Below are 13,970 nucleotides of genomic sequence, written 5' to 3' on the forward strand. Positions count from 1 at the left end.
TTCTCGGATGAGAGGTGAAACGTCTTCAAGCAACTTAAAGAAGTCCAGACGCTTTTCTTTGCAAGCTCCTTTGACTATTGGTGTCTGTGTAGCCCTGTTAAAAAGCAGAGTACACCCCATAATTCAACGTCTTGTAGAATCAACTATATAATAATACAATAACCTGAAGTACTTATTCTCTTCTTGCTTTTGTCAGTCTCTCACGTCATGGTGGAGGAATTTTGGCTCACTCTTGTTGACAGTGTTCCTTTAGTTCATTAAGGGTCATTCATGCACACCTCTCTTAAGGTCTCACTACAACATTTCAGTCTTGTTCAAGCCTGGACTTTGACTCGGCTGTTGCAGCACCTTGATTATTTTTCTTTTTTCAGTCATTCTGTTTTGCTGCTGTGGATCTTTCTCCTGTTGCATGATCAAATTCCATCCAAGCGTTAGCTGTTGGACACATTGGGATTGGAATAAGATAACACAAAGATAAGAATCTGGATGGCCCCTATACTCTTTAGCCTGGAAGACTTGCAGTTTAATATTTAACATCTTGATTTCTCAGTCCACAGGCTGATTTTCCACTATCCAACACTCCACCTTAAATGAGCTCAGCCCTGGGGAAGGTACAGATGGTTTTCTTTGCGTGGTACTTGTTTGTCTTTGTCCTGTCTTCCTCCCCTCACCTTCAACCAGTCAAAGATGATGGCTGCTGTCCCTCTCTGAGCCTGGTTCTGCTGGAGGTTTCTTCCTGTTAAAAGTGCCTACTCATAGGGGGGTCATCTGATTGTAGGATCTTTACCTTACAATGTAAAGCGCCCGGAGGTGACTGTTGTTGTGATTTAGTGCTATATAAATAATAATATTAATATAAATGAAATAAAACTGTACAGAATTTAATTTTTGTAAGCAATGATAAAGTATGGTTTTCAGAAATGTTCTATATGTGGCTCTATAATATAGTGGCTTGCACATTTGCCAAACAAGCAAAAGATTCCTGGTTTAATCCTGGGAGGAGACTGGGTTGCATCAGAAAGGGCATCAGGTGCAAGAATATGCTGAATGACCCCTTGCGAATTAGAGTGCAGCCTTCCTAGGCTCATGCAGTGATTTCCACTACAGATTTGTGTGTCTGTGTTTTTAAAATTCAGTGCTGCTCAAGGGTCTGAACATCGCAGTCAGTCTATTAAGAGAGCATAAAGAGATTTATAAATATATTATATATATTATATATATTAGTATATATATATATAATATATATATATATATATTATATTATATATATAATATATATATATATATATATATATAGATATATATATATATACACGACACACACACACATATATATGAAGAACCACAGGTCATGTAATCTTAAAAATTCTTGGGCATTTAGGAGAATATTTTTAAACCTTTAAACAGAGTGCCTCTGTTGTAAAGAGGTTTTATGCGCAACTGCAAAAAGTGACTGTTTAAAGGTAATATGAGAATAATTATTTTCAAGAAAACTTTTTTTTTCTGTTCTGCTTTTTAGTAGATCCTGTCAAGTAAGTTTTTATGCAGCAGTCAATTAGTGGTTTAAGGTCTACAAGCCATACAGACTTTCAACTGCCTTTAACTTTAGTTCTCACACAGTTTGGTCGAATGTGTGGTTTCTGAGTGTATGGGCTCATCACAGTACAGGCCTGGTGGTCTTTTCAGGGCCCCTCATAGCTTTAACCTCAGTAAAATTGAGATGGAAATGCTACCAAAGTTTTTTAAAACCTTAATGGTGTGTGAGCATCTGTGTGTTTGTGTGTACGTGTGTATGTATGAGTGAGTACAGGACAAGTGAGCACTAGCAGTGTTTTTTTTTCCTTTCCCCTGAAGAGCCATGTGGTCAAGTTGGGTATGAGGAAGCGGGTGGAGGTGTTTCCACTTTCAGTTAAAACCACCTGCAGCATGCTCTGTCCAGTAGCAATTTAGTCTTCAGTGCTTTTTTTTTTGAGGGGCCACGGTTTCACAATCCCACGGCCTTGTCATGAAATGTTTTGGTAGCTCTGAAGAGGATTCAGTGTTTTAGTTCTCTAGTACTTAGACATTAACACATTTTCTCATAATTTAGTTTCTATACACCCCCAACAATAGATTTTAGATCAAAGGTCAGTTCAGTCTTTATCTTCAATAAATAAAAAGCATGGCCCTGTTGGGTTGAGATCAGGTCATCAGGACATGGCCACTGAAGAATATCCCACTTCTGTGCTTGGAGAAACTCTTAGGGATGTTTCCTGGAAAAGTCTAATCTGGAAGTGGCTTCCAACTTGTGAAGCTGTTTTTCTTAATTATGGAAAGAATATTTTGATCATCCAGTCTTTCAGGCTTCTTGGTATTACTGAGCTGACAATGCATACCTGCTGTTTGAGAAGGAACCAGAGTTTTGATTTGGACAGCTAAAGATTTTTTTGTTTGTCCTCTTTTACTCGCATGGCATCTCTTTGTTCCAATGAACAGCTATCAAAGCTAACAAAATGACTTCAACACATGGGATCAACTCCAGATCCTGCTGAATCTGTTCATGGAATGACAAGGAACTGCTGGTCAGTCAATTACCCCGTTGCTTTTGAGGCAAATGGGGGACTGTGTATAAAAATAAACAATTAATTCAAAATTGCAGTTAAACCCCTTCAGTTAAAGCCTGCACATCGATCTAATCTTGATTGTTTGATTCAAAATAATCCACTGTGGTGGAGCACAGAGGCAAAACTAAAAATAAAAAATAAAAAAAAAGAACAGTACAAAATTAAACCAAAAACAAACAAATCAAAATCCAAAACCTTAAGCATGTAAATATGCTTTGTATTGTTCTTTGCTGCAGTTATTAGCAACATTTGAAATGAAAATAGGCCTACTCACTTTCTCACAGGTTAGCTAGCCAACACATCACTTAACTGTTTTTACAGCATGTGTGTTTGTTTGTTAGTTAAAGCGAGCCACGCAGCATTCACTCCCTCACTGCACCTCTGAATTATTTTTTTTAAGTACTTTTAGCATAAAAGAATCAGAATCAGAGTCAACTTTAAACACAGGAACTTTAACCCTAACAGCCTTTGAGACTTGTAATCTGTAAATGCTGGTAAAAGTGAAAGGACTTGATAAGACCCTGAAGTGATTCTTGGTGACTTAGATGAACTCCAACGTTTTGAGTGAGTGTTGGATTATGAGGATTATGATTTATTATTGCGAGTTAATTTTTGTAGCAAAATGAGTTTAAAATATAGCTGAACAAATGATTAGTAGTTTGACACACAATTATTTATTTATTTATTTTGATAATTAATATTATTAATAATATTAATAATTAGCAGCTCAGTTGTTGTGTACATAGTAGTTCAACTTAGTTGTTAAAGTAGTTAGAACAAATTATAATTGACTGCTCAAAGACATGCTGATCTAAGGACATACCAAGATTTTTTTTATTGACGTTTAAAAACATTGTTCTCGTGAAAGAAATACGTCCTTACGAAGAATGAAAAGTGTCACTATCACGTGGCAAACATTAAATCAAGATAAGATTTTGCAGCCCGGGTTCATATGAGTTGTCTGCTACAGGCTACTTGAGTAAATGCACTCGGTTACAGTCTGTTTCCCTCCTGACATGCATGTGTCTGCACCATGTCTGCAACCACTGTACGAGCCATGTCTTAGAGGATTTACCACAATGATGTAAACCGAGAAGACGTATCGATTATTCATCGTTTTCTTTTTGTCCTCCCACCCGTGTTAAAATGGGGCATAAAATAACCCCTCCGTGTATGCCATACTGTATGGGCAGGGCCCTGCGAGTAATTCTAACAAAAATGACACCAACCCACGAAAAGGGATTTTTAATTTAAGGATGTTCCATTTCCATACAGACTGAAATCTAACGTCTCTACCGTGCATTTTATTTTCTCGATTGGTGTGGCGGAAATTTGTGGCAGCAACATGGGATTATATTTCTCAACCGAGCACTTCAAAGCAAAACCCGATCCGGTGCTATTACGTAAGAGCCGGTGACATAACTCTCTCCAGCCTGGGACGGCTAGGGCGCACTGTGAGCGCAAGGGGAGGGGGGTGGCGGGCGCGCGGCCGGCCGGTCCAGCTGCACTCTCCGCACTGCTGCTGCCACAGGGGGGAACGGGATTATTTCAAAAACAACCACACAAGAGGAGGAGTGCTGTTGAATAAGGGACCCTGACACACAGAGAGAGAAAGAAAGAAGCCAAGGAAGATGACTGCCGATTTTGGGGAGCCACTGTGAAGACTCTTGAAGGAGGCGAGATGGCAGTGCACGTTTTCAAATGCCTGCGCCGGCCTGGGCGCTAGAGCGACCAACAGGTAGTATGAGTCTCGAGTTTTGCTTCGTTTCTTTCTGAGCACTGCAGTGTCAGCAGATAGAGTTGAAAACTGACTGACCTTACAGGACTTTGTGGTTTGTGTGCGCCAGAGTGCGTGAGTGAGAGAGCGAGTGAGTGAGGGGAGAGTGTGTGCAGGCCCACCTACTGGTGTTTTGACAGGAGAGTTATGGAATATGAAGAGCCCGACGTGCCCTCCGCTGACACCCCCATCAAGAGAGGTGAGATTTTCCCTCTCCAGGTTACATTTACATTGTGGCAGGTGCAGGAAAACTGAACTTTAAAGTCACAGCAAGAAAAATACAATTTGTTTGAATAGTTTCAGCTCACTAAACAGTGTGCCTTGACATTTTATGCCCTCATGTCCCTCGCTTATTTCCCAGCATGCCTTTGTGTGCCCACTCACTCCCATCCCCTCCTTTCCTCCTCACTTTTATCTCATCCTGTTGGCCTCTAGTGCACCAGCTGACTCCCTATCTCTCCCTCTCTGTTCACTCTTAACTTCTCCCCCTTCACTCTCATCCATCTTTACCCTAGTAAACCTCCTCATCCCTTTAACTGGGGTATGGTTAAGGTGCTGTGAGTGTGTAAGAATGGCAGTAAGCCGGAGTAATCCATGGGAATTAGCTCTAATTTTTGCCTCTATTACTGGCCAATGCCTTTCTGTTCAAAGCCTCTCCCAGGCCATAATCAAACTATTGGCAGTGACTGGAGATAAGACTGTCTCTCTGTCACAGAAACCCATAGCACACCTTTCCTACAGGATAGCAACACAGCTTGTCTGAAGTGCTGCAAAATGTATTTGTGTGTGTATGTGTGTGCCTCCATTTAATGCATGTAAGAGGCAAAGCAAATAAATAGGTTCTTATTTCTAAAGAGGTGAAACAATAATGAGGCCTGTCCCCTTTTCTCCAGTAAATGTAGGAGGATCATAGCAGCAACAGTTTACATTCAAAGTCCTGAACTTTGTATTTTACCTTTGAAAATTTCACCACACTGCTGATATAGTTTTTGGTTTTCTTGACTTAAGTTTTTCGATATTTGCCACTAACATTGACAGATTGATACTTTTATCTACCCCCCAAACTCCCCCAGAAACATAACATAAACAATTTGCTGGTTACCCTAGATTACCTTTAGACTGCAATGCCAACAGTTTTAATTTGGAACCATTAGTGATTTAATAGTATTATGTAACCATTAGAAAGAAAGCGACCAGCAGGCAGGTCAGAGAGGAAACAGGCACAATTTAGTGTTCATTATAGATGTATTATAGATACACAATTATAATTTAAAATGGGTTTTGTTTATGTTGCAAAGTGTCAATGGTAATCAAGGGAGGAAAATAGGGTAAGATTAAAAGTGAAAAAAGAAATGCCAGTATCAACAGGGACACTGAAATGGCTCTTAAAAGTTTTATGTCCTTCTGTTCTTCTTCTTCTTCTGGTTTTTATTTGCAAGTGACAATACAAACAAATAATTCCAGAGTGGTTTCCTTTGGAGATAGCTTGCCTTGGGTAAGTTAAAGTCATGTCGTGCAGAATTTAGTGTAAAAATGACAATGTTTGGGGTAAATTTGTTAAAATGATGCACAGCTGAAGCTTGAACACTATGTGCAGGATACCTAATGCATCTGGCCCTGGAGCTGATGCTTTATTCAGGTTAAACTAGAGTGTGGTTGCACTGTTTTATTTTCATATTTAGTTTCCGTACTGCTGAGACGGCTCTTCTTGACTTGATGAGAGTCTTGGTTTTAGCGGCTGTTGTGGGCGTCACTCACTTTTCTCAAGCAGTAGTTTTAGTCTTGCTCCACATTTGGGTTTTTTTCTCCTGTCTGTACAGTATAGGAAAAGAGAAAAACAAAACAAAACAATCTCCTGTTCATTATCCAATAAACGCCCATTTGTGGTGTTCCCCAGGGACCTATTGTAGGTCCGATTCATTTCACCGTAAATCATTCTGCAGCCATTTCTGAACCAAAAACTGTCTTCACAGCAATGACAGTATATTATTCTTTTAACCAAAATGCATCTGGCCTTCTTCAGTCGTCTGCTATTTTCTTGGAAATCAATGCAGACAAGTCAAGAAATACTTTCTGTTCTAAAAGAACACTAGCCTTGCAGCCGTCCTACTGATGTTTTCAGAAACTCTTTGAAGCCAGCATGTTCAGATGACTCTTTTTACAGAGAGATTATCCACAATTTGTGACACTGTGAGTGCTACTCCTTTTTTTGTCACTCTATACCTTACTTTTCTTAAACTCCTGCAAAGGTTTGTTTCACCAAATTGGCAGCGACATTTATTTACAGACTTGTGGTGAATTACTTACGGTGTACTTCTGAGCTACACGACTGTCCTAAAATTTTCAGCTGTGTAGATGTTTTGGGTTTAAGATTTTAGAGGAACTGCACGTGTTGGCACATTCTTCTTGAAACCTGGCGAACAGCTTAACCATCCAAATCAGACTTGCTTTTAACTTGATTTGTACATATTTCTTTTTGTTTCAGCATCTAGCATATATTCCTTTTCATATTTTATAGTTGTTATAGTACTATATGTTGTAATTTTTTTACTTGTTTTAGTAATCTTCTTCTCAAATGTATGCTTTTCTTTTGCTTACTGATTAAGCATTCTACCTAAACCTAATTTTTAAAAAGCTCTTTTTTAATCTTGTTTACTGTATTTGGCACCGGTCTTGGATGTTCACATGTTTTGTATTTTTTCTGTGCTAGATGGGTCGTGGTTTCTATTCAGACAAAATCGTCGCCTCCTCTCTGGGTTCAGTGGTCTTCGGTGCTGTTATGTAACACAGCAACTGTCACTTCAGCAGTGAGCTTAGATGTCAGTGCAGAGAGTGAGATTTTGCCTGATGGGTGGTGTTGATTTTTGTGCCTCCGCTGTCACTTTTGGGTGTGTGTAGATGGTTCATGGCCTGGCTAACAGGTGTGCCTTGCTAAATATGTACATGCTGTGTCACATTTAGTTTTCACAGGTGCCATCGACCGCATGCTTATTTAATTCTGCTGCAGCAATATTTTAAGCATTTAATACCATTGGTGACACATTTCAGGAATAACAGCGGTGCAAATAGTTGGCGTCAATTCTCGCTCATGTTCGATCAGCGTATCGGGGTTCAGCATTTTATTTATTTTTTAAAATCAGATTAGTCGGCCTTAAAATCGTCTCCGTAAGGCGAGAAGCTGCTGTGCGTTTCTGTAAATGACTATTCAAGGAACGCAGGGGAAAGCATTGATGTAACACTAATGTAAAAAACACTGAAAAAAATTCAGGTCGTCCTCATTTGGAAATGATGCTCTAATAAATGTAGCTGATTTTTTGTGTGTAATTAATCAGCCTTTTCTTAATCGATCACCTTTAAAACAGTTGCTCTGTGAGTGTTGAAATTTTCTTTTCATTTTCCGTGCGTGCACTGCTGCGCTTTCATTCCATATATTCTGCTTATGAAGCAAAACTGATTTGATGAGGGTAGGAAAACAGAGGAAACCACAAAGGGCCTGATCTGGCGCCAGACAAAGACCGGCTAGCTCTACGTCTTCCATTGATACTTATCTGCCCTGCATTCAAACCTCTGTCTAACACACACAGCCTCTCACACGCAAATACACAGAGAAAACGCACACATACCCTCACACACATGCGTATACATACACCCACAGCAGTAAACCCCCTGCTTAAGAACTGACCCTTAGTCGCTCTAGCTGCACTTCAGACTTTCTCACAATTGCGGTCACAAAGGCAGACAAGAAAGAGGACCTATTGCTTCACAGACACCCACCTTCCTCTACCTTTATGTCCTGTGTGTGCGTGCGCTGAAACACCACACAAACATATCATAGACCCACACTAGTGTAAATAGGAATCCTCTAATTTAGCCTCTCCGCTCTCACTGAGGCTTCTTATCTGTCCACATGCTATTGTACACTAGAAAAGAAGCCAAAGAAAGTGCTGCCTTCTGCAAACCCCGTATCAAACTGCCATTTAGGAGCTGACAATGGCTACAGTGTAATTTTATGCCGGTTTTACTTTCCCTCTCATTTCAGTCTATTTGAAAGTCAGGATTTTACTTGTTGTTACAGTAGTAACATGCTCATTTGGATATTTGATTATGATTGGTGAGTACGATATGTATTTGAATGTCAAACGTGCTTTTGTAATCCATTCATTGCACTACGAATAGCTCCTGTGTAGGTTTCAGTGGTATTTAAATTGTTCGCTTAAGTAAAAGTAGAGATACCGCACTCTAAACATGATCACTTCTTTTTTTAGTAGCAGATGTAAAGGGAACAATAAGTTAAGGTATCAAAGGTATTCATCAAGCAATCAAAGATTGTCTCATCTAACTTTTGTGATGGGGTTAGCTGTCATTTGTAACTCTTTTTTCTTAAAATGTTATACTGTACAACATTTATCTCAAAAATGAAGTAAATCCGATGCCTAATTTATTTTCCAGTGGCTATCACATTTTCAATTCAAAGAGATGGAAAACTCTATTGGTAAATGTTTACTCCTGGATTCAATATGAAGCTTAGATGCCACTGTGTAACGCCCACCATGTATTCATATGAGTATACAGCAGGTTGAGTTTCTTTCACTAAAATGCGCTTTAGGATGCTCGTACAAAGCATAGACTCACAAAGTTGTTTAGTTTGAATCCACTAACTACCCTTTTCCCTCCCTTTAGGAGGTGCCGTGTCCAAGAAGAGTCATTTGAGTAAGTTGTCTACATTTGTGTGTGTGCAGTAATAACTTTGCTTGTGTTTGTGCTAGATATTTGTGCATGCAATGTGGTTAACTTCATAGTTAGTGAACATGCAGCATGCACCTGTACAGCAAAACACACATACACACAGTGGTGTCGACGGGGACGGGGCCATTAGCGACACACTCTGCGCGCGGCGTGTCGCACCTGTGCTACCCCCCTCGCACAAACACACTCGCAGACAAACAGTGATGAAAATACCAACCACTTTGGCATCTGAATGCAGATGAAAGCGATAACATCTCGTCTTTTTTTAACTTTTTTGGTTTAACACCTTCTGCCACAACTTTAGCACACCTGTGTATGTTATCGAGAGTGAAGGTGCTGTGTGTAACACACCACCGACCTTCATATTAGGTGGCGTGATGATAAACCAACTGAGACTAAATAATAATGGTTTTCATTCATCACACGTACCCAAAACCAGAGAAGACAAGAAAGGAAGGGCAACGTTTGGGGGTCTTCTGTGGTTCTGTGTGGCGGGATGGAAGTGGAGGGAAATATGAGTGGAGAATCAAGAAGCTGTGGTGGATTGCAGCTGCAAGTGTTTACTTAAACGCAGCACTGAAGACATAAAATAGTCTGAAATACATTTTTCAGTTAAGTTGAAGAGCTCACATAAAAAAATAACAGATCTCAAAATACGTACCTTTTTTTTTAGCTACATCATCCGAACAATTTTTAATAAAATGCAAACTTAACATTGAACACATGCAGCATAATAATTAATTCATGTAATGTTTAACTCGCTGTACTTTTGAAACCTAATTGCTAATTGTATGAAAATGATAAATATCTAGATTTTACTTGGAGCATTTTCAGTGGAGGAGATCTGTAAGCTAAACTCAGATAACCTGAATCAAGTGTGTAAATATGCTACATGGAGAATAAATAATTCTTTAAAATGATTTTCTCTCTCTCATATACATATATATATGCATTATTTGAAAATATCTGAAATCTCCAAACTGAGTTTCCCAATAACAGAAATGTAAGTTTGTGTGACTTACATATTTTTTTAAGTTCATCTCCAGTGATTCCTGTCTGCTGGTTTGACTTAAACTCTCTCATGGACAGTCTCAAAGGTGCCAGACATTATAAAGCATTTTTTGACATATGATACAGAGTGAGGGGGTGAAGGATAACAACAAAGGTATAAAGAAAAAGTACCTTGAGAAAAACGACAGGGCAGGGGACGGTCCCCCCTTCTTTGTCTTGATCTCTCTCTCTCTCTCTCACACACACACACACACACAATCATGCACACGCAAACAAGGAAGGTGAGGCGGTGACTGACACTCAAAAGTCTGAATATGTATGCTGAAGCTGCAGTGAGCACCCGACCCAGCTTGATAAAGGACGAGCAAAAAAAGGAGCAAGATTAAAAGATATAGGTGGTTCCAAAAAACGACTGTGTGTCAAAAGAAAGACTATTCTTAGACAAAGTGAGAGGACAAGTGAGTTTGTGAAAGTGGGACAAACGTCTGACACAAGTGGAGGAGTGAGGATGATGCGAGGTAGGGATGAAGCTCTTCAGCGTGTGTGTGTGTGTGTGTGTGGGCACTTCAATCAAAGATATTTTTTATCAATTAAATCAGTTACGTGCTTTTTGATGACGTTTTTCTCCAAGCCTCCCATATTTCAAACTTTACGATTATAAGGTAACGTTGCGACTGATGCCTCTGATGGTGCGCGAAATCGGTATCGTTCGATAATAACGTCACCTTTTGGTTAAAAGTAGCTGTGTCTTTTTAAACCTTCACCAAGTCACCCTGAAATATCTGTGCTTTCATGCAGACTCAGACACCTGTGGCTTCAAACACATCAACTTTCTCAGGGTGTGTCATTAAGCTTTTTGTTCAGGTTTGCACTTTAGTTTCTGGTGTAATACTTCGTTGAACAGGAAAACGCCGCTCAAGTTTCAAGTGCCTTTATATTTCACAATTTTTGCTCGTGTGCTAACTAGAATTTTACAGCTTTACAAGTTTTATTGAATCCCACCGACGGATGTTTTTAGCAGCATTGTAGAAAGCATGAAAACACACACGTGTGTTCCTGTGCTTATGGTTTTCAGCGAGTAAAGATTATCTAATCTGTTTTGAGTCCCTCCATTGGCTGAATTTTGAGTACCTTCACAGTGATTGATGTGTTTCAGTTTTACGGTTTGGCAATATGACTCAATTTTGAGCTCTCTTTGATGATTTTAAGATTTGAATCATGTCTCAGATATTTCTGCCCTCTGATACTCCCACATATACAGTATACCTCAGGCTAGGCTAATTCTGTAGAGTGAAAAGGTTGTATAAAAATGTATATTTCTGGAAATAATACCCATTCATAACATTGTAGGAACACCTTTTGTCAAGTCAAGTTTACATTGTAAGTAATTCTTTTAATGAAGCCAGTGATTGGTGGAAGATCAGTGTGACCAGGTTATAATATAATACTTAAGATGTTGAGTTTTTATTTATTTTTAAAATCATACACACACACACACACACACACACACACACACACACACACACACACACACATATATATTATATATATATCATAATCAATCATCATAGTCTTGCACTTGAGTGCGGAAAACAGGATGTTTCACTACCGCAGTGCGTTGCTTTTAAATGGACCGACTCCAAGCACGTACAGGATGCAGAGGAAATGCTAAAAGTGTGATACTGAAAATGAAAACTCACACAAATAAGTCCCAGATTACCTGAATAAAAATGGACAAAATACACAAAGAGGTGACAAGGGAAAAAAGGCAAAGGGAACAATGAAAATTGATTAATTTGTTTTTGCTGCGTACACACTTTTGCCGTTGCAACTTGCAAACACTTATAGACACACCAGCACACGCAAGCACAAACACGCACACACAGATGCGCAGCTGCTTTTTAGATGGCGGCTAGATGCAGCATATCTCTGCCCTGCAGCTGTGCTGTGGATACTGCCTGTGTGAACAAAACGAGAGCAGCCTCTGATGAAAACTAACTAACTAAATATATTTGTGTTATGACCACAGCTGGGAGACAATGAATTATCTCTGGTGTTACACACTTGATTCCATCAGGCGCACTTGAGATGGCTTTGTTGCTGTGTTTGGGGGGATTCCTGTGTAGATTGTTACACAGTTTCTTTATCAGAAAGGATTTCCTTGTTCCTCTGGGTGCAGAAGCCTGCAAAAGCACTTCCAAAGCAGCAGAAGCGGTTGGCTACAGATCAAAGCAGACATGAAAATGGCAGGTGACACATTCCCCCCCAAAATTTGGTAAATGAAATACACAAGTCGAGCTGATTCATACCCTTTGCTACTGTCAAAACATTACCTCTTTCAGACACCTCCGAATTCAGGAGCAACTTCAAAGTCAAATATGTGAAATCTGATGCTAATTGGTGTTCAGATCTGCTTTGAAAAATTCCTCAGATAATCATCTCTCAGTAGGTTTTTCCATCTGTTTTTTGTTATTGCAAATTAATGAAACTCAGCGAAGGAGTTCTCGCATTTATTACGACCACAGTCTGGCTCTGAAACCTAAAAATACATTAGCAGTGAAATATTTCTGAGTCAAAATGTTTAGTCCAAAAAAGCTGACGTGAAATGCTTCTTATTAAACCGCTCTCTGGCACTAGGTTTTACTTTATTTCCCCTTTTTTAAAATTAATTTTATTCAGTTGCTGCTTATTTTGTGTTTTCTTCTAACTCTTGGTTTCTTTTAATGGAAAAAAAAGTAACCTGACATTTTATTGTTATTTGTTTGGATTTGCGCTGCAAAGTATTGTGTGGTATGATGTGTAGCAAAACATTCATCTTTTATCTAATGTATTTAAATGCAGTACTACACATGCAGTTATTTGTTTAAAAATAAAAAGCTGTGACAATCAGCTTTTTTTGTCATTTAAAATTAGTTTTAAATGCAGCAGAAAAATAGTGGTTTTAAGCTAAAGTTCCAAAAGTCTCAAATTTTACTTCAGGACGACCTTAAATTAAAATCATTAAGTGTGTTTTTATGTATTAGAGATAATAACAGTACAAATAAAATTGAATTTAATTCGCCATGAGTCATATTAAAGTAAGCGGTTAAAGAATTTGTCTTCACTGGTGTTGTAAACTCAAAAAATGATCCTACATTAGGTACAGCCCTCCTGCGCTGAGTGTTAATGTGCTGTATGAGGATAAAGAGTCTGTGCAAGTGTGTTTGTTTGTGGATGCAGTCTGTATACAAAGCTTGTTTGCACTTTTGCTTGCGTATGTCTCAAAGGTAAGCTTCCGTCAGAGGAAAGATTGAGGTTTTTTTTGTCCGTTTACAGTTCATAGAACAAGCTGCTGACAAGGTAATTTCAGGCACAGAGAAGAAAGTGTCTGGTTAAACGCTGCAACAGTGGAGCTGGTACAGTTTTCACCCGTGAGTCTGTCTGCCTGTATGTATCATCATGGTAAAATGGGATTCTTTGCCCATAGCGTCACAACCGTGAGAGACACGGTCTCAGAACTGGCGTCTTTGTGAGGTCAAACTGAAGGCCGAGTTCAGAGATTTGGGGCAGTCCGATGTACTAGTTTGCTGATAGCGGCGATGTGAAAAAGGACGTGAGTTTCCACGATAAACCCCTGTCAAAAAGTCTTTTTAAATACCTGCAGTGACAGCGGTGCCGTTAGTGTTTTGACTTTACGAGTCCGTTTCTCTGTCTGTGTCACAGCGTCGTGATTGAAAACCTTTACAGGTGAGAGCTCAGTTCAGAAGAAAGGCCTCGATTGATGGTGGTTGTAGTCTGACTCATGAGTGCTGACTAAAGGGAACTAAGAGTCGAGGGGCTACTCCCCATTGTCC

General features: G+C 39.3%; 1 protein-coding gene across 3 annotated transcripts in view; it reads left to right on the forward strand.

Moving 5' to 3' along the window:
• Positions 1-4,054: 4,054 nt before the first annotated feature.
• Positions 4,055-13,970, forward strand: part of rorc (RAR-related orphan receptor C) — a 21,354-nt gene continuing 11,438 nt past the window's right edge. Inside the window, exons 1-3 of one of the 3 annotated variants that reach the window (XM_005936041.3) lie at positions 4,055-4,341; positions 4,451-4,579; positions 9,061-9,090. In XM_005936041.3, the coding sequence (XP_005936103.1) occupies positions 4,528-4,579; positions 9,061-9,090 (82 nt within the window). In that variant the 5' untranslated portion in view covers positions 4,055-4,341; positions 4,451-4,527. Of the gene's footprint in view, positions 4,342-4,450; positions 4,580-9,060; positions 9,091-10,330; positions 10,656-13,970 lie in introns of those variants that run through there. The other 2 variants (XM_005936042.3, XM_005936043.3) reach the window with 2 other exon arrangements.

The sequence above is a fragment of the Haplochromis burtoni genome, unplaced genomic scaffold (genome assembly GCF_018398535.1).
Source record: "Haplochromis burtoni strain Fernald_Lab_line unplaced genomic scaffold, NCSU_Asbu1 Contig_204, whole genome shotgun sequence".
Classification (NCBI taxonomy): Eukaryota; Metazoa; Chordata; class Actinopteri; order Cichliformes; family Cichlidae; genus Haplochromis; species Haplochromis burtoni.